The 19152-nt window shown below is 41.2% G+C and overlaps 2 protein-coding genes across 2 annotated transcripts; both read left to right on the forward strand.

Annotated features, from left to right (window-relative positions):
* The first annotated feature begins 7996 nt into the window (after positions 1-7996).
* On the forward strand, positions 7997-9810 carry prmt3 (protein arginine methyltransferase 3). Its single transcript, XM_070905619.1, has 5 exons — positions 7997-8024; positions 8306-8441; positions 9267-9349; positions 9441-9490; positions 9790-9810. Exons 1-5 carry the CDS (start codon positions 8003-8005, stop codon positions 9808-9810), a joined length of 312 nt encoding a protein of 103 aa, XP_070761720.1. The 5' UTR covers positions 7997-8002.
* Positions 9811-17909: 8099 nt separating this feature from the next.
* LOC139285143 (E3 SUMO-protein ligase ZBED1-like) lies at positions 17910-18810 on the forward strand. Its single transcript, XM_070905631.1, has 2 exons — positions 17910-18043; positions 18156-18810. Exons 1-2 carry the CDS (start codon positions 17910-17912, stop codon positions 18808-18810), a joined length of 789 nt encoding a protein of 262 aa, XP_070761732.1.
* The last annotated feature ends 342 nt before the right edge of the window (positions 18811-19152 follow it).

The following is a 19152-nucleotide window of genomic DNA, read 5'->3' on the forward strand; positions in this document are numbered from 1 at the left end:
GATGGCCAAGAAGGAGAGGAAAAGACAGGAGAAGGAAGAAAAAGAAAAAGACAAGAAAGAGAAGAAAGAGAGAGAAAAACAAGCCAAAGAAGACAAAAAACAACAGAAGGAGGAGAGAAGAAGGGCTCCAGATGTTGGCTTCCTGAAAAAAGTCAAATTCAGACTGAACGCGCCAAGGGCAAAAACCACCAAGCCCAGCTGGAGCTACGTGGAGGACTTTAGCTCACTTAATGGTAAGAAAATCAATTCTCCTTCTTTCACATTAAGTTTCATAGAAGCATGCATTGCCTCCCATAGATCCACGGTCAATTGTAATTGTTGAAATGATGCCTGATAGGTTTGAATGTTTGGTATTTTGTTTTAATTAAGCAAATTAATTCATATTAGCTACATGACCAGCATGACGTCAACATTGTGGGAAATACTATTTGGTTTCTTGCCAAGAGTTTTAAGATCAATACCACTCTCATGTCTGTACTTTAAAGGATGGCTTCACATCTTTCAGTGGTGAAAAACTGAATCCAAATACATTTACCCAAGCACTGTACTTGAGTGCAATTCTCAGGTACTTGTACTTTACTTGAGTATTTACATTTTGTGCTACTTTATACTTCTACTCCACTTTAATTTGGAGGCAAATATTGTGCTTTTTACGCCACAACATTTATTTGGCAGCTTTAGTTACTAGTCATGTTGCAGATTCAGATTATTAATACAAAATATTAAACAACAATACAAGAGCACAGCTAGAATAGACTGAGGACAAGGTGTATTTGGACAAGTGTGTTATGTGTCGATTGTTTGATGACAAAATGAAGCCAAACCAAACCAAAAAGCAGTAGGAACAGTGGGAATAATATCCAAATACTAAAAGTAGGGCTCAGTTATTATATAGGCCTTTCTTAAGTATGGTTTGCATTTTTCATATGATCTGGAAAATAAATGGATAATCCTCCTGTTTTTTATTTTCGTATTGAAGAAAAATAACAAATCCCTGACAAGATGCCCGTGACCAAACGTGTCATTCATAATTTACAGAGCTAATTAATAATGTGTGGATTCTTTTTAAAGATAACAATAAGTATGACTTTTCTCATTGTGTCTAAAAAGATTTAATTCTCACAAAGTTGCTCATGTTATCCTAAGCTGCAGACATGGAATAATAGTGTAGAAGCTGCAGTATCTGCAGGAAACCGCTCATCAATGACAGGAAGTTAATATGCATCTATAAGCACCATTGAGACTCCTATTTGTTAGAAGCCTTGTTTTAATCCCACAGTGGGCACATGTTCCTTCTGTCTCTGATATAATCATCATGGAAATCAGTCATCTAGAAACATAGATGACTGATTTCTATTGTTGACTCTTCCCTGTTGGGAGGGGTGCAGGTGTGAAACTGGACTCCAAACTTAACCTATCATATGCTGTTCATTTCAGGCGACACTGCACCAGACCGTTAGACGAGAGGCAAGGAGAGAGGACGAGAGTAGAGGCAGGCGTCAACATGGCAGGAGGTCAGATAACAGCGCAGAAAGACAGCTGTGTCCAGGTGACGTGAAAATAATGTTCACTTTGAACGTTGGTACACTTGTACAGTCTGTTAGGATAACATATTTGGTGCCAGCTCCAGTACTTGTCCTCAACAGTGTCCTCCTTGGTGCACTGCTCTTTTGGGGTGCTGCACCAGTGCATTCTTAGTTGGGGGGGGATTTGCTCCATTCTTCATCCTTTCTTCGCGCACAACTCAAGACGAACTCGATCGATGTTGAGTTGGCTGCTGGTGCAATGTCCAGCTCTGACGCATGCACACTGGCTCAGACCACAACATCTGTGTCCACAGTGCACAGGGTGATCCCTTAAATCCTCTTCTTGCAGCATCCGCCGCATGGAGCAGCATCCTTATCTGCCTCTTTAAGCACGCAAGGGGCAGATAAGGATGTCTAACCATGAGCTCTATGAACCTGTCCAATCTGGATTCAAAGCACAGGACAGCACAGAGACCGCCCTCATCAAAATCACCTCCTCATCGCTGCTGACTCCGGCCACATCATCATCCTCATCCTCCTGGACCTCTCTGCAGCCTCTGACACAGTTTCCCACACCATCCTCCTCAACTGCTTATCTGAATACCTAGACCTCGCCGGCACGGCTCTCTCCTGGTTCCAGTCAAGCTTGGACCCCTCCTTTTTACCATCAGATCACACCACCACAGCGTCAGCTTCCACTGCTGCGACAACCAACTCGACTTCAGCACTAAACCATTGTCGCGGCAATCCGAAAACCTGATGCTGTCTGGAGTCGGTGAGATGATGGCAGGGAAATACCCAAACACAATATCAATTTCTTTATTGCTTGCAAGCAAGAGTGACCCCATACGTACATGGGAGAGACTGCAGAACAAACGTTACATTACACGTACACATATTTATTTTAAGTACTAGACTTTTGTGGTACGGTATATATATATGTGTAATGTAACGTTTGTTCTGCAGTCTCTCCCATATACGTATGGGGTCACTCTTGCTTGCAAGCAATAAAGAATTCTTGGGAACTAGAGATAAAGACAGATATTGTGTTTGGGTATTTCCCTGCCATCATCTCACCGACTCCAGACAGCATCAGGTTTTCGGATTGCCGCGACAATGGTTTAGTGCTGAAGTCGAATTGGTTGTCGCAGCAGTGGAAGCTGACGCTGTGGTGGTGTGATCTGATGGTAAAAAGGAGGGATCTAAGCGTGACTGGAACCAGGAGAGAGTTGTACCGGCGAGGTCTAGGTATTTAGATAGGCAGTTGAGGAGGATGGTGTGGGAAACTGTGTCAGAGGCTGCAGAGAGGTCCAGGAGGATGAGGATGATGATGTGGCCGGAGTCAGCAGCGATGAGGAGGTGATTTTGATGAGGGCGGTCTCTGTGCTGTGCTGTGCTTTGAATCCAGATTGGACAGGTTCATAGAGCTCATGGTTAGACATCCTTATCTGCCCCTTGCGTGCTTAAAGAGGCAGATAAGGATGCTGCTCCATGCGGCGGATGGTGCAAGAAGAGGATTTAAGGGATCACCCTGTGCACTGTGGACACAGATGTTGTGGTCTGAGCCAGTGTGCATGTGTCAGAGCTGGACATCGCACCAGCAGCCAACTCAACATCTATCGAGTTCGTCGAGTTGTGCGCGAAGAAAGGATGAAGAATGGAGCGAATCCCCCCCAACTAAGGATGCACTGGTGCAGCACCTCAAAAGAGCAGTGCACCAAGGAGGACACTGTTGGGGACACGTACACTGCAACATCATGGCTGGCTGCCAGGGGGCAGGAGACCGTGAATAAAAGGTTCAACAACAACAATCAACTTCTGAAAATGTTCAGGGCCCCAAACTGTACAAGTGTACCACGTTTCATGCTTTTCTAAAAAAGTGAACATGTCACCTGGACGATACTATGAGGAGGCAGTAAAAGTCAGGGTCAGGGTCAGGGAGTGGTTCAGTTAAAAGGGGATCGAAATAATTTTAAAATCAAAATAAATCATAGGCTCCAGCCCTGGTGGTACCCTTCAATAAAAGTTCCAGCTCTGCAGCCATACTCACTGACAGGAAGTTCAGGGAGGAAATCCAAGTAATAGAACCAGATTCCTCAAAGTATTTAGGTGAGCAGGCTAACAGCATTGAGGGGCCACCAGAAGGCAGGAGCTGGAACAGATGGCGGCAGATCATCATCTAGAGGTCCAACTATGACCTTTTTTAATCCAGCAAAACTTAATTAGGACGGCTGTAATTCTGTCACCTGCTATAATTCTTATTGAATACATTTTTATGAGCCAGCCACTTAGAAATCCTCCCAAGCAACCACCTGATAACATGCAAGGTGTTGCTGACTTTATTGTCTGAAAGGGGGAGAAAGAAAAGTGTACAATATGAGAGTAAAATGCATTATCCAACAACAACAACCTGTTAACAGGCCAGGTGCTGTTGGCTTCAGTTCAGAAAACTGTGTGAATGTCCAGACAGGAAGCATGAGATGCATGTTAGATGACAGCAGTAGCAGCAGTAGAAGTTGTAGTATCTACTGTTTAATCTTGTGCAGTGTTGCTTTACATCAGAACTGTAAAAATACATGTAAAGTAAATATGAGTGACACATCACTGCAGAATAGAGCAAGTCCCAGTCCTGCATGTTGGCATTTCAGTTCATTCATCCTCTTTACCAGTCACAGGCCTGAATCACAAATACAGTTCATCAGTGTTCAGGTGGCAAAAGTGGCCGGCCACTTATCAGAGACACTGAACGTGACGCCACGCTTAACATGACATCACGTGTCATAGCATGACAGCAAATGTTTAGAAACCTGAAGAAGGTAAATGAGGCAGTTGGGAAGAATCCTGAGTCCCAAAAGTATTGATTCTGCACCAAACAGGTCAGGCACAACAGGGTCATATCACACGTAAGAAAGGGTCACGTATGGAAGACTGCTTAACCTATGACGGGTAAGACCCCCCTGTGTAACCTGGGGACAACCTAAGACAGGTACAGCCACGAGTACTTGACCTCGACGCCACTGTGAGCAGGCACAGTGTGCGAGAACACTGTGACTTGTGTTTCTGTACAATGTGCAGGAACACAGGACATGGCTGAAAGAAATTTAAGAATAAAATGTTAAAAAAAAACAAAAAAAACAGGCAAGTATGGAAGACTGGTTCACCTATGACGGGTAAGATCCCCCTGCAGAACCTGGGACAACCTAAGACAGGCACAGCCACGAGTACTTGACCTATTTGCCACTGTTGGCAGGCACAGTGTGCAGCACTACGTCTCATGTTCTTGCATAAGAACACGAGACTTGATTTGGAAATAGTGTAAATAAAATGATGGTGGTTTGAGGAGGACTCAGAGTGTGCTCTGCTCTTGAGTGGCGCATGTCTGTTGATACTTGGGACCGGGAGGAACACCCGATCACTGGTCTCTTAATACTCTTCAGGGTCTGATGCCCCCCCTAAAAGTAGGATCTTGATAAACACTGATAATGAGTGGACCTGAGAGAACACCATGGCACCTACATGAGGATTATAGTTACTACTTAGACTTACATATAACTGCCTACCAAAGCCTGAAACGCCTACAAGACGTTTTAAGAATGAAAAATGGCCGTAATGGCCTCAAGGGTAAGAAATGTCAACATGCAGATTCAGCCTAATGGGGTTAGCTTGCTATCACGTGACATGTCATATAGTCACGTCTTTCCATCAATATGTATCGACTACTAATACTTCTACTGCTGCTGCAAATATAGATGCTGCTCTGGTAAATACTCAGTGCTTCTATACAGAGAAAGAGAAAGGTGACAGGACAGCTATTGATATAAATAAATGATGATGAATGTCTGTCAGTAGTGCTCCTCCTCTGCCAAGAACAGCCCTGCCTCTTGCTCCTCAGTCCTCTAACTGACTGTGGCCTCCTCCAGCTCCTCCGCTCTACTTCCTGAGAAGACTTTCCCTCCTGCCCTCCAGGAGGCGCTATAAATAAAGAACAACTAAAATGATATTGTTGTCTCATTGCATTGATTTATATTTGTGTGTGTAGATTATATCTTTTATCATGGAAGGAGCTGCTAATATTGCTTGTTGAACTCCAAAACTCCAATTAGTCCAATTGCATATGAATAACTCTAGACGGGTGTAGTCTGTATATGACCGTGATGTCCTGCATATGATCTTAATTATGAAAAATGTATCAATCTTTGAATAAAATAATATAGTTGAGTTAGCATAAAGCATCATATCTATTTTCAAAAATGTAATTTTCAGTGTAAATAGACAGTTAAGAACAGTGGAATGGAGATAGACGACGTACCATCAAAAAGTACTTACACAAACTGACCAGCAGGTGTCGCACTGCGTCTGAACTCTTCATTAACAGGTCGAGCTATAGTGTTGAACCTAAGGAATGAAACAGTTTGCCTGCTGGTCTTTGACTCGCTCCAACACTGTGTTGGTTTAAAACCAAACTAAAGACTTTTCGCTGGAGCATTTCACATCTTAAAGGTTCTATATGGACTTTTCAGAAAGTCTGGGATTTTACTGACACCGGTGGCCGTTAAGGCGGAGGCAGAAATTGTATTTTGGGTGGGCCATCTTTTCCCAGAAAACTGTATGAAACGTCGGAAGAAGAAAAAAGAACAAACATAGAGTAAATGAAACACAAGCGACCCGTTTACTTTGCAAAGCTCTGCATCACAAAGGCAGCAACAGCAAAACACTGCCTATCCAACAGAGCATCAGTCTGTAAAGGCTGAACACAACAGGTCACACAAAAAGTGTCTTTTAGGTGTCTTTATAACCAGCCGGCTGCGCATTGGCTCTACAGCCACTGTTAATTATATTTTATAGCACAAAGCGGCAACTAAACATGAATCCAGACAGCAGGAGAAGGTGTTCACTTACACAGAAATCGCACATTAACATTAACATTTAAAGTCGAGATGAAATTCCATTTTAACCCTTTTTAGAGCACATCCCCAGTCATATTGTGCACCTATCTCTATCTGACAATATATGCCAAAAAAAATACAAAAAATCAATTTCTTTATATTCTTAAATCAAAATCCAATCGTGTTTTATTTTCCCTGTAAAACAAAATATGACGTGTGCTTACATAAGCTTGAACCGACCAATAATATCATGACGTCCACCCGTCAATCAATCAACTTTTAGCGGCACAGAGCTAACATTCATTAGCTAGCTAGCAACAGACGTGTCCACGTCTTAATAGGCTGGAAACGCAACGTTGACATATCATCAATAGTTGATGCATTAGCTAATGTGTTCGCAAACCGTTACCTATTTATATGTCCAGCAGACACGGAGCGACATTGGCATTAATTAAAAGAGTCGTATTTCTGGTCTCATGTTGAATATAAGTCCATTCACTTTCCCTTTACCTCAGGCATACAACAACGTTACTGTATGTCATCATATACAATAATACACATACTACATATACCGGGAGGGGGGGGGGGGACAAAGACACTGCTGGTGTCAGACTGTCTTTGCTGGTAAATACTGTAGCAGAGGCCGTTTTGTGAGGCCTCCAACACTTAAAGCTTTCTGAGTTAGATGTTCTTTTCTTAAAAACTGTACATTCATTTATAGAAATCTAAGAGTTGGGAGCGTTTGCCAAATGTCAGTCTTCAGAGGTGGATAACTTTTATATTATTTTTGGAGACCACCTCAAACACCCTCTTAGGTTTGGCTTATGTTCTAATATTAGGAAGAATTCAGAGTGACCAGAATTGGCCTGTGAAACATCTTCAGTCTTTTGACCCTTTAACATCCAATTTTCTTTGTTTTCTCTTAAGTAGCTTTAAGGTTGGAAATATCTAATTCCACACTGCCTGACAGCATCACATATACATTCTGTATTACCTTACTCAAACTCTTCATTGAGCATGTATGATATCTATATATACACCTATATTAATTATAATGGTTAAGCCTATATATTTATACATAACCTATATCATGTATAGGCTATATGATGTAGACTAAAAAATTTTAACCCACAACAGTTTTTTATTCCATTCCATCAAATTGAGCAAATCAGCATAATGTTACACACATTTCCCCCTAATCAGACTGAGATATTCTATGGAAATGTTGGTATCTCCACTACAATTTATAAAGTTACGTGGATTTGTGGTAACTGAACCACGAGTTTAAACCCTTTTCAGTTAATCAAGAGACTGATGGTGTTGCATCAAAACAAGACAGTATTTGAGCACCTGGAAAAGAAAACAAACACCCAGACTCATTTTCACTTGTTCTTCACTTGTTTCACTTCAAATGCCTTACATTTTTTTATATTTATCAAACTATCCGAGTTGCAATACACAGACGTGTCATAAATGCAACTTTGGCGACATCGTGTGGTGAATATCTGGAAGTGCCTCCTCTGACTCTGCCCGCCCCTTCTTTACGTCACCAAACGTCACCAGGAAGTCCGCTGAAACCTAGGCGACATCATGGCCGAATACACAGACCCACGTGAGTGTGGTAAATAGCAAATTTAAACCCCAAAACTGTTGCTGCAAAAAAATCCAAGCGCTAATTTTTGCTAGCGACAGTTTCTTTTACGTTCACAGTTAATTAACGTTGTCTTTAGTTGCGTTTCACGATGCGTTAACAGCCTTTTGCCCAACTGTAACGGTTGCACCGCTAATGCTAATTTATCGAGGGAAAGTAATTAGCTTACTTCAACACTGCCAACGTGACAGTGTGGCGTCGTGGCTCTTAGGTGCAGCTGTAATGAGGTTTCATTTTGACAGGCGGTGATGGAGCTGCCGAGGAGATGCCCGAGCTCTCTGACTGTGACGATGACGACATTGATGATGATGAAGAGCAGTGGCAGTGGCTGGAGGAGGACAGTCAGACAGTTAACGTTACCTGTCTGTTCTGTGACAGGTGAGATGACTTTGCACTTCTAGAGGAAACAGGCCGCAGACTTTTACCACAGCCAGCATTTTTAGAAATGCACTGGATATGTGGATGAATCAGAGTTTTCTTTTTAAATGCCCTGCAGTGATTTCCCTTCCTTCAGCCTTCATTAATATTTTCAGCCTCTCCCTTCATTCATTTTAGTCATAAATGGTAATAAGACAGTCACATTAGCTGTAATTAAGACATACAATGGTATGAGGTTTTCAAACAGGTGGCCAGGCTGAGTCATCAAGCGCAATATTAACTGTTTATATAACCCTCAATAGATTTCTGATGCTGTTATTAAAGTTATCAATTCCTGGAGTATAGAGGATGTTTTCATACGGCCAAACTATGCATATGTCATCTATTCTAATCTAAAGTAAGCCCCCTTAAAGTTTTTTGACCAGAAATAATAGTGACAAATTTCCCGAGAACATAAAGTAGAAAAGCAATTGGGATTTTCTGCACAAATTTAAATGTACATGTCTCCACATAACTTGCCAAAAGCACAAGAATGGCTCCGCAGATCTGAGGTTGTCTGTGTTTCCGTAGTAACCTTTAAAGACTGATGCTACATACATCTACTTGGTGTTTGTGTCTGACCTCCAGTAAACAATTTGCGATGCATTCTGAAAATCCCAGAGGTTTTCCCCAAATTCAGAAAAACTAAAATAAAACAGGAAGCTGTTCTTTTTATTCAGGATAATCCACACACACCAAAACCAGTTGTCATTTGGACTATTTCTAATTCTTTGTATGTAATTTCCTGTACTGAGAATCGTAACGTTTTCGACTTTTGTGTTTCAGGTTGCTGAGCTCTGTGCATGCCACCCTGCAGCACTGCACAGCTGAGCACCAGGTCAACCTTGTAGACGTGATAAGGAAACACAGTAAGCAGACACCGATGCCCTCTGCGACACTGAAGAAGCAGGCGATTATTCCGTTTTGTTGAAATGTCTCACCCTTCCTTTCCTCTTTTAGATTTAGATGACTACGGTTACATAAAGATGATCAACTTCATCCGGTCAACAGTAAGTACATATGCTGTAAATGTATATATTGTTGAATTTCTCTGATGTTTGTTCATGGGACATGGGGATTGTTAATATGTCATCCAGAGAAATATGAGAAAACATCTGCTCAAAGATAGTAAGTTAATGCAGTACAACTTAAAAAAAAAAAAAGTGCACTAGTATTAACATTGTAGTGTTGTGATAGGTTTTGTTTGAATGCACGCTTGATCATCAGTTTAGCACAGTGCTCAGAGGCCTTCTGCGCCATTCTTCTCACCCTTTTTCGTTTAGTATCAAATTTTTCTCCATGTCTCAAGGATGGTAAAGTTGAATGTTGATTCCTCACAGACTCCTTACGAACAGAAGATGGAGAGCCGCATAAAGGATGCCTTATGCTGTTGCTTTTTCTTCCATAGTATATTTCAAATGGAGACCTCCAGCCTAAAACTTCTTTAAGATCCTCATTTAGCACTCTTGAGTATACAGGTAGGTGCTTGACCCAGTTAACTCCTTTCCTTTGAAATTTCACCAGATCATACATGATCTTCTTTCTTAGCCACCTGTGTGTCCTCTCGACCTTTCCTTGGCTTTGTGGATGATATGGTGAACTTTCAATTACTTTCACTTGCAGAGATCTCATTAGAATTTTCACCACCCCTTTAAACTCAGTCCCTTGGTCATGTTGTAACACTTTGGGTGGTCCATGTTCACAATAAATCTTGTTAAGGTGTTTGGCAATTTCAACACTACTTTTTCTTTTCAATGGTTTCAGCCACATGTAACGACTAAACACATCCATCACTGTGAGAATGTAACGGTATGAAGCCTGACCATAACTAATTTTCATTTTTCCCATGTCCAATAGGTCAATTTGGTGTCGATCTTGCACTTCTTTGGCTTGAATGGTCATCAAAGGGGGCTTATTCAGAAACTTTGCATTTTGAAGTTGGTAGCACTCAGTTTTGTTCAAGATTTCCTGCACCTTTCTTTCACTTACGCCACTATGATGCATTTTCAGTCGTTTGCTCAACTTTATTGCTCCAGAGCCCTTGGTATCATCTAGACCCTTTTTAACAACACAATCAACATTAGAATGTAACATGACTGGCTTGCCGGCACACAGCAGTGTCTGCAGGGTGCAGGTCAGGGTTATAATTAGCAGACCTACAAGGGGGACAAAAGAGGGAAAATGTTGAACTCCCAAAACTAAACTGCATTTTGTGCCTTTCTTTGCACTTTTATTTTATTTGTGGAATTTCATTGCAAGTACTAAAATATTTTATCTTGAATTAATATTTAAGAAGGTATTTTAATGATTACAATTTTGATAACCCACCACCACCTGTGGCCTCATAGTACCAAAATTCACACTGCTTTACGAATGTTGATCTTATGTTATAGCCCTAGATTTGTCTCAATAGAGGATGCTATCTTTAAAGAGGACGCTGCTTTTATAGGAATACTGAAAAACAAGGTTTTAACAAATTCATTATGTATTCGCACCTATAATAACATTTTTAGCCTTTTAATAGCTATTTGGATGCTTACTATTTATGACTGTGTTAATTCATCGCATGGAATGTTAGGTATTCAGCTTCACTCATTCAGCCAATGGTTTACAGTGACTTCACACAGGGAAGGTGTTGCTCTCTCATCCACCATTCTTCATATGGCTAGGAACTAGGAAAAAGTGAATTAGTAAGTTAAACTAATTAGACTTACAGTGAAGGGTGAAGCACAGCTATCAAAGCGGTTGTTCACAATGAAGATCTACCCACGGAATAACACATGAGAGGGGTGAACAGAGAGGCAAGCTTTGAAGCAGCTTGGAACTGTAAAGTTTGGCATTCATCTGAAACCATTTTAGACCAAAACAGCAAGTTATTTGTTATCCAAATTAATTGAGATCTGCAAAGTACAGTTTATGTTCTTACAATGACAAAAAAAAGTTCAACCCCAAAGTTTTATTGGCATTTAAAATATGGATGGTTCATAACTTTTCATTCTTTCTGTTAAAAAGCCCTATAATGTACATTAGTCTACTCAAAACAGTAAAAAAAATGAAGGGTTCCACCCAGTGTAAGACCATATGCTGGTGCAGTGGGCCCTTCCTTCTGATGCATATGTTATTTTGTTTCCAACTCATTCCACTATGTAAATAATATACATTATTAACCAGAATACCTCATTCATTGTGATCTGGGATGTGTTGTTTAAATGTTCACTTTAGTTTTTTGAGCAGTGTATTGAAGTTTTTTTTGTGTGTGTGTGGGGTTTTTTTTTTTGCACATGCACAGCTTTCCTTCAAATTTGTCCTGCTTTAAGTTATTAACTTTTAATATGCACCTAGAGGCATATATTTGAGTTTTACTCAAAGCTTTTTTTTCCAAACTGTTTTTAATGCAGTGAGCATAACTTGGACAATGCAGGTTTAAATTCAGTCATATAATTTCTTATCAAGGGCAAAACATCTACATATCTTTAGATCAACTGTAAAATGTCTTCATCCTTCCATATAATCAATTTCACAGATAATATTTGGCACAGTTTTTTCATACCTGGCATCATGTTGAACTCCGTTGGCTGTCTCAATTAAGCATGCAAGCAGCACATGATCTTTGTAGAACTGAACGGTGCAGCAGCCAATCAGATTACACCCCCCCCCCCCCCTCCCCTCCCTGGCTGGGTGACAGACGGTGTAAAGAGCTTTGAATTTGGCCACAAGTTATTGGCCTATATAATTCCAAACTTCAAATAGGCAACTAATGTTATATTTGGAGTATTCTGTCATACATAGATTTATTAGGCTACATAGCTCGAAGGGAAATTGCATAAAAATCAATAAAAGTCACTCTTGTCTAAATTCATTGTTTAACGAACAACAATAATAGATATTATTACATAATGCACCATGTTATTACATTTCCCAGCAAATAAAAAAGTTGCAAGTGCATTTTGTAATAATCTTCTCAAAATGTAATAACTTATTACGTAATGCGGCAAAATTTATTACATAATGCGTTGGGGCAGTTTATTACGAAATGCGGCAGTTTATTACAAAATGCGGCTTTATTACAAAATGAAATAAAGTTATTACATTTTGGACGTTTATTACAAAATGCACCGTTATTACAAAATGCGGCTCAACAGGGTCTTTCAAATTTCAAGTGCGCATGCGCCGCCATATAGCGCATTCTCTATGGTGGAAAGTGAGGATGAGGATCGTTCTTCCTCTAAGCTGTTACGACTTCATACCAAATAAATAAAATAAACAAGCCTTGCAGTGAGCTCGTGCCGTCTATCAAGTGACATATCGACGACCACGATCACTTCTGATCTTGTCCTCAGTCTATCAAGGAAGCAGGAAGAGCGCACACCGTCTGTATGATGAAGCAACCAGGAAGTGTTCTAGCAATTTAATAGTTGCTCCTAGTAATGTAAATGGTAAATGATCTCACTTATATAGCGCCTTTCAACCTTCACAAGCGCTTTACAGCTAAGTCTCATTCACCCATTCTCTCACACACCAATGGCGACCGAGCTGCCATGCAAGGTGCTGGTCTCCATCAGGAGCAACTTAGGGTTCAGTGTCTTGCTCAAGGACACTTCGACATGACAGGGGCAGCCGGGGATCGAACCCCCAACCTACTCTAACCAGCTTTACCTCCCGTGCGACAGTGCTAACCACTGCGCCACCATGCCGCCCCTGTTGTCTGTTATGAAACTACTGTGCACCACCCTAGGAAAAGCGACCGGGCTCTTAACTGTCGTAGTTGTTGTCATTGCAGCGGTTTTGAATTATTTCGACAACCCTGTTCCGGTTAAATATACCAGGTAAAGGACAGCGGAGCTTCTCTGCCAGCACATTAACGTTGATTTAGCTGCTATATAACACCAGATAACGCTAACGTTACACGTAACGTAGCGAAATGCAAATATAACTAAATGTTTTTAGCTGTTTAGCATATCTACTATCCAGACCTGTGGACCACAGCAGGGCCGGTTTTTGCTATGAGCAATGTGGGCGACCGCCCAGGGCGCAATCTATGTGAGGACGCACGAGCGCCCTCAAAAAAACAAAACAAAAAAAAAAAACTAAACTCAAAACAAAACTCGCCAGTTTTCTAGACTACCGCTCATTTGTCAAGTTAGTGGAGTGGGCGCTGGGGCGCCCTCATTGTCACGTCAACTTGCTGCTGAGAGTCATACAGGTTGTGTGTGTCCGAAGAGGCAAGGGGGAGGGGGGAGGGGGATCAACTTGCGACTGCAGAGGTTGGCAAGGGGGAGGGGGGCGAGGGATAGACTGATGCCAGGCCACACAACACAAACTGCTTCCAAATAAATTGTATTTCATAATTAACATAGACCCATATGCCTACACGTAATTGATTGGGTTATGTGAAAAATGTAAAAAAAAAAAAATCACCTACGTAAATTTGTCATCATCAGCATCAATCATACAGTTGCACAACAGATTTCGTATGATGATGTAATTGATGATTTTGCATCAAAGAAGGCTAGAAAAGTCAAGTTTTAGATTGCACTTCACACCTGTTGTTAATGTTAATGCCAGTTCTAAACAGGGTGAAAAACCCAGGTTGAAAAATAGTTTACTGCAGGAATCTTTTTTTTATGCTCCATAGAGTTGCCTTTTTTTTTGCTTTCTTCAGGGATTTTTCAAGCATGTGCAATTTATATACTGTATTTTATTTATTGATCTTGTTTTTTCTTTGTTCTAGTTCCGTTTTTGTATTTAAGATTATATGTAATAAAATAATACAAATAATATAATATATTGTTGTGTTGGTGGCGGGGTTTGGGGGTAAGTCCTTTTTTTGTGGGGCCGGGGGGGGGGCCGCCTCTGCTCGGTCTAAACTGTATGCTCAAAAATACAGAAAGGAGTGGGAATCAAACCCTGAATTCAAAGGCTGGTTGAAGCCGTTTATTGACGATGATACACGGGCATACTGCCTGTATTGTAAAGCTGATTTCTACTCCAAACTTTGTGATATAAAAAAACACGACAACTCAAAAACATACTCAAAAGGCAAAGCCTTATAACAGTTCCACCCAGAGCAAGCTGCCATTCATGAGTTAAAAAAAAGTGACTCTGCAAAAAAGGCTGAAGCCACCATGGCATTAGCTATTGCCGAACACTATTCCATGCTGGCATGTGATCACATTGGGGAAGCATGTAAAGCTGCTTTCTCAGACTCCACTGCTGCTACTCACTTCAAAATGCACAGGACAAAGTGCACGGAAATGATTACTGGTGTTCTAGCACCATACTTTCTAAAGTTGTTTCAGCCTCCTCCTCGATGAGTTGTAAGTGTTTCTAAGTCCCTGGGGGTTGTGATAAGGTACTTTAGTGACACCAAACACACAATTGTCTCAACATTTCTGGGGCTTGTTGAGTTGGAGGGAGGAGATGCCAGATCTATAGCTCGAGCTGTTGTGGCTTTCCTGGAGAAGTGTTGTCTGAAAAAAGAGAAACTCCTGGGGATAGGGACCGACAATGCCTCCGTTATGACGGGGATTAACAATGGGGTCCATAAAGTGCTGAAGGAGGAGTATGGCCTCAAAGATCTGCTTCATCCATCCTGTATGTCCGATATGCTCTGAAGTTGTCTGGTGAGGCTTGCTATGAGCACAAGCTGCCTGATAATGTTTTGCAGCATTTTGGCACATCAGCTGCTTACTCATTTAAGTCAGCTCCCTCAGTTGCTGAACCTGAGATTTGTTTTGGTGTGCATTTTTTATTTATCCTAGATATATGGGATTAGTAGGACCTAATTAGTATAATAACTAAACTTTGTCTTTGTACAGGAAGTAGTATTTCAGAAAAAGTATGGCCTCATATGAGGACAGTCGATTTATTTTTGCATTTAAAAACGATACAAAATAATGTCAATTACTTTCCCTGAACAGCCTTTTGTCTTTAACCTTCTCTAACAAGCCTCCTCTAACAAGCTCCTCTCCCAAAAGCAGTCTGTCTGCCTGTCCAGAACAGCCCTACTTGCCTTTGTGAAATGCTGCAAAGCAGTTGCGTTCACTTTGCAAGCAAAGGAACACATTGCATTTCATGCACCGCACACGGGATTTCCCAGGGCAGCCTTGTCCTCGGCAACGCATTGGATTTTTCAGGTCGGCCATCTCCGGGAGGTGAGCAGCAGAATATGTGCGGACAGAGACACGTGGGACTGGGGTGATCCGAGACCTTTTGCCTGGTTGTGGAAGGTGTGCATTCTCTTCCTCTGCATGTGCGACATGAGCATCTTCATCAAGAACGTCACACTTATTGAGGAATACCTGAGCCACTACCATGCGAAACTCAAGAAACTTCATGATAGCCTTTCTTGGAGTACCATTTTTCTGGTTATCTTGGCGATACAGCAGCCAGCTGTTGCCAAGAGCAAGATCCGTGAAGTGCATCAGCATGCGAATTGTCCACTTCTTGGTGCGGACACTCATTCTGTAGTAGCTTATCATTCTGTCTGACATGTGTTAGACATGCGTTATTGATGGCACAATCAGTAACGTAAAATAGTCCCAATGTCCTCAAACGAGTACTTCATGTTTAGCGACGTAGCAGTTTGCTACTACTGCTAAAATTTGTAAAATTTGCATGCCATATGAAGCTACAGACGTTATTGTGCAAAGATACACTAGTTTCAACCATGAAATATGATTTGGATTTTTACCTTGCCCATTTTTCTGTCGGGAGTTGCTGTAGAAAGTTCTTGTTGGTATTCCTGCCATCTTGCTTTCACTGAAATGGGTGTATGTCGTTATGTCACCACTAGATGGTGCGGGCAGCGTCTCTAAATGAGGCCAATGGGTCGAAGTTTTCAAAAATGAAGTATCATGGTGTAGAAAGCCAAAAATGTAATGTCTACATATGAGGACACAGGGTCTCAGGAGGATAGAAAGCCTTGACCAAAATGAAGATGAACTACTCTTTCTGTGAGCCAGCACAGCGTGTGTGTGTGGAGGGGGGTCTGAAAAAAGCAAACAATGAACCTGAATTAGGGCCAGACTAGTTACCATCATTTTCTCACATTGCCATTGACAGTTTTTTGGAGCATAAGGTTAGAAACTAAACCAAACTTAAGAAAACTAAATAAAAAAAAACAGAAACCTGGATACAGGAGGAGGGTTGGACGTAGAGCAATTCCACCCCACATAACAGTCTTTTGATTAAATTTGATATTCTAACATTTAATACAGGACAAAATTAATTTATGTAACGTGGGTCTAGACACAGCATTTAAGTCATGAAGTTATTTTGAGAAGTGATGGCCTATTTCAACGGCAAAATTAAAAAAAACAAACCAAGAATCAACAGAAGGAAGTTCATTTGTAGTTCTAAACATATTTAGGGTGTTTTTTACTCACTTTTTGGACGTTATTCTTCTCTCCTACAGCGTCCATTACAATTACATGCAAATAGCCAATTATGCAAATTAGGCGTCATTCAGCGACTTTTAGGACAGCCAATAGCTACTTTCCTTCAAAGTAAGGGGGGAGAAACAAATATAATACAAGGGTTAAAGAGGACCTATTATACTTTTCCATATTTTCTGTCATGTACTTTAGTAATAAAACAAGTGCGCATGCGCCGACCGTGCATGCAGCCTGTTACAGTTAGCGCAATACATGTGTGTGTGTGTATATATAAATATGTGTGTGTGTATATGTGTATATATATATATATTAGGGGTGGGACTTTAACGCGTTAATTACGATTAATTAATAAAAAAAAAAAATAACGCGTTAAAAAAATTAACGCATTTAATCGCAGTTTGCATTCCAAACAACGCGGAACGTTTGTCACTGCACGATTTCCTGGTACACCGATTACACTGGTGCATACAGCTGAGCTCGGCTAACGGCTACCAAAATGGAGGAATCTGACGAAAGCTCTTTGCTAGGACTGATGGAAGGAAAATTTCATTTCAAAAAATTATCCGATGGAAGTATTGACAAAAGTGTGGTTTTATGCAAATTGTGCAAAAAAGAGTTTGCATACCACCGAAGCACGTCAACCCTACGGTATCACCTAAATGCAAAGCATGTTGCAGCGAGCACAGAGCCAGGCACTAGCAGTCCCGGTCCGAGTACGAACAAGCGGTGTCGGCAGCCCAAACTCGATGAAATGTCTGGCTTCAGGACCAAAATGAGTAAGACAACATCGGACAGACTCACAAGTTCACTCGCAAAATGGATTGCGCTGGACTGCAGACCGCTATTAGTGGTGGAAGATAAGGGGTTAGAAAATGTGCTACAGATAGCGACATGTGATCCAACTTTTCAACTGCCGTGCAGAAAGACTATTTCCGGCAAAATTCAACAGCTTTATGACACTGAAAAGCAAGCAAAGTTGGATGCATTGCAGAAAGCTGAATTTGTGGCTCTGACTGGGAATTCAACGCTGGATATGATTTCTCGTCTACTAAAGAATCAAGAGGCTGTTTTTGCTGCTTTAGCCAAACAGAAGCACAAACTTGTCATATTGACTCCATCAGAGCTGGTAAAACTCCAAAAGCTGGCGACTGTCCTTGGGCCATGCAGGTAAATAAAACTATTTTTTAATAGGATTTATTGTTACTGTTTATTTAAAAAGCTCTATAGTTGAAATTTATTTTGTAGATTAATAATTACTTTCCTGAACTGTCTCCTGCAGATTTGTGACAGAGCTCCTTGGAGGAGAGACATATGTCTCATGTTCAGTGGTTTTACCTGCTCTCTGCCACCTGTGCCACACGATGGAGGTCTCCGATGATGACTCAGCCTACATGGTGAAATTCAAGACTGCGTTCAAAAAGGACTTATCCCAACGTAAAGCTACACTCAACCATGAATGGCTCAAAATGGCTACTGTGCTCGACCCACGCTTTAAGGATTTAAAGTGTCTTGCAAGGGGAGAGCGGGCAGAGGTTTGGACCAGCCTTGAGGCTCTGCTGCAGGAACAGCGTCAAGGTACCACCACACAGGAGCCAGCAAAGAAAAAGAGCCTCTTTCTCTCGCCATTGTCTTCAGAGTCTGATTCAGATGAGGAAGCCCTGTGTAACAGGGCCCTGAGTTTGTACAGAGCAGAATCCACCATCAGTGAGACAGACTGCCCATTGCAGTGGTGGTCCAGTCGAGCAGGGACCCACCCACAGCTGTCTGTCCTAGCCCACAAGTATCTGACTAGCCCTGCCACTTCTGTCCCATGTGAGAGGCTGTTCTCACTTGCAGGTCACATAGTAACAAAAAAGAGAGCTGCCTTGAGCTCTGAAAATGTGAACAGGCTAGTTTGTCTAAGCAACTGGCTGAAACAGAGGGAGGCGAAATAGGCATGGAGGTATTGTGAGGCCAATGGGTTTGTTATTTTTTGCACTAAAATGTCAATTGCACTGTTATAGCGCAACTGCACTGTTATAGCCTAATGTACAAAATAAGTTGTGCTCAGGGTATTTGGAGTTTAAAGGAGATTTAAGCCTGTCAAATGACCATTTATATTTCTGGTTGTTTTACCAGAAGAAGAGAGAAGTAGGGATTGCACTTTATGTTGAATTGTTTGTTGTTGTTTTTTTGTTTTTTTACCATTTAAAGGCAAAACTGTTCTGAAAAAGTACTAAAGTACTTAAAATGGCACTTTAACTTTGGGTCAATTAAATTTTGGCCAGAGATATTTT

The sequence above is a fragment of the Enoplosus armatus genome, chromosome 1 (assembly GCF_043641665.1).
Source record: "Enoplosus armatus isolate fEnoArm2 chromosome 1, fEnoArm2.hap1, whole genome shotgun sequence".
NCBI lineage: Eukaryota > Metazoa > Chordata > Actinopteri > Centrarchiformes > Enoplosidae > Enoplosus > Enoplosus armatus.

Excerpts from the sequence above, each read along its gene's own strand:
- prmt3 (XM_070905619.1), top strand. The coding sequence starts at position 8,003 with ATGGCCGAATACACAGACCCAC. Across the intron at positions 8,025-8,305 it reads GGCCGAATACACAGACCCAC|GCGGTGATGGAGCTGCCGAG; the intron begins GTGAGTGTGGTA and ends TCATTTTGACAG. Across the intron at positions 9,491-9,789 it reads TCAACTTCATCCGGTCAACA|GATGGTAAAGTTGAATGTTG; the intron begins GTAAGTACATAT and ends CCATGTCTCAAG.
- LOC139285143 (XM_070905631.1), top strand. The coding sequence starts at position 17,910 with ATGATTTCTCGTCTACTAAAGAATCAAGAGGCTGTTTTTGCTGCTTTA. Across the intron at positions 18,044-18,155 it reads ACTGTCCTTGGGCCATGCAG|ATTTGTGACAGAGCTCCTTG; the intron begins GTAAATAAAACT and ends TGTCTCCTGCAG.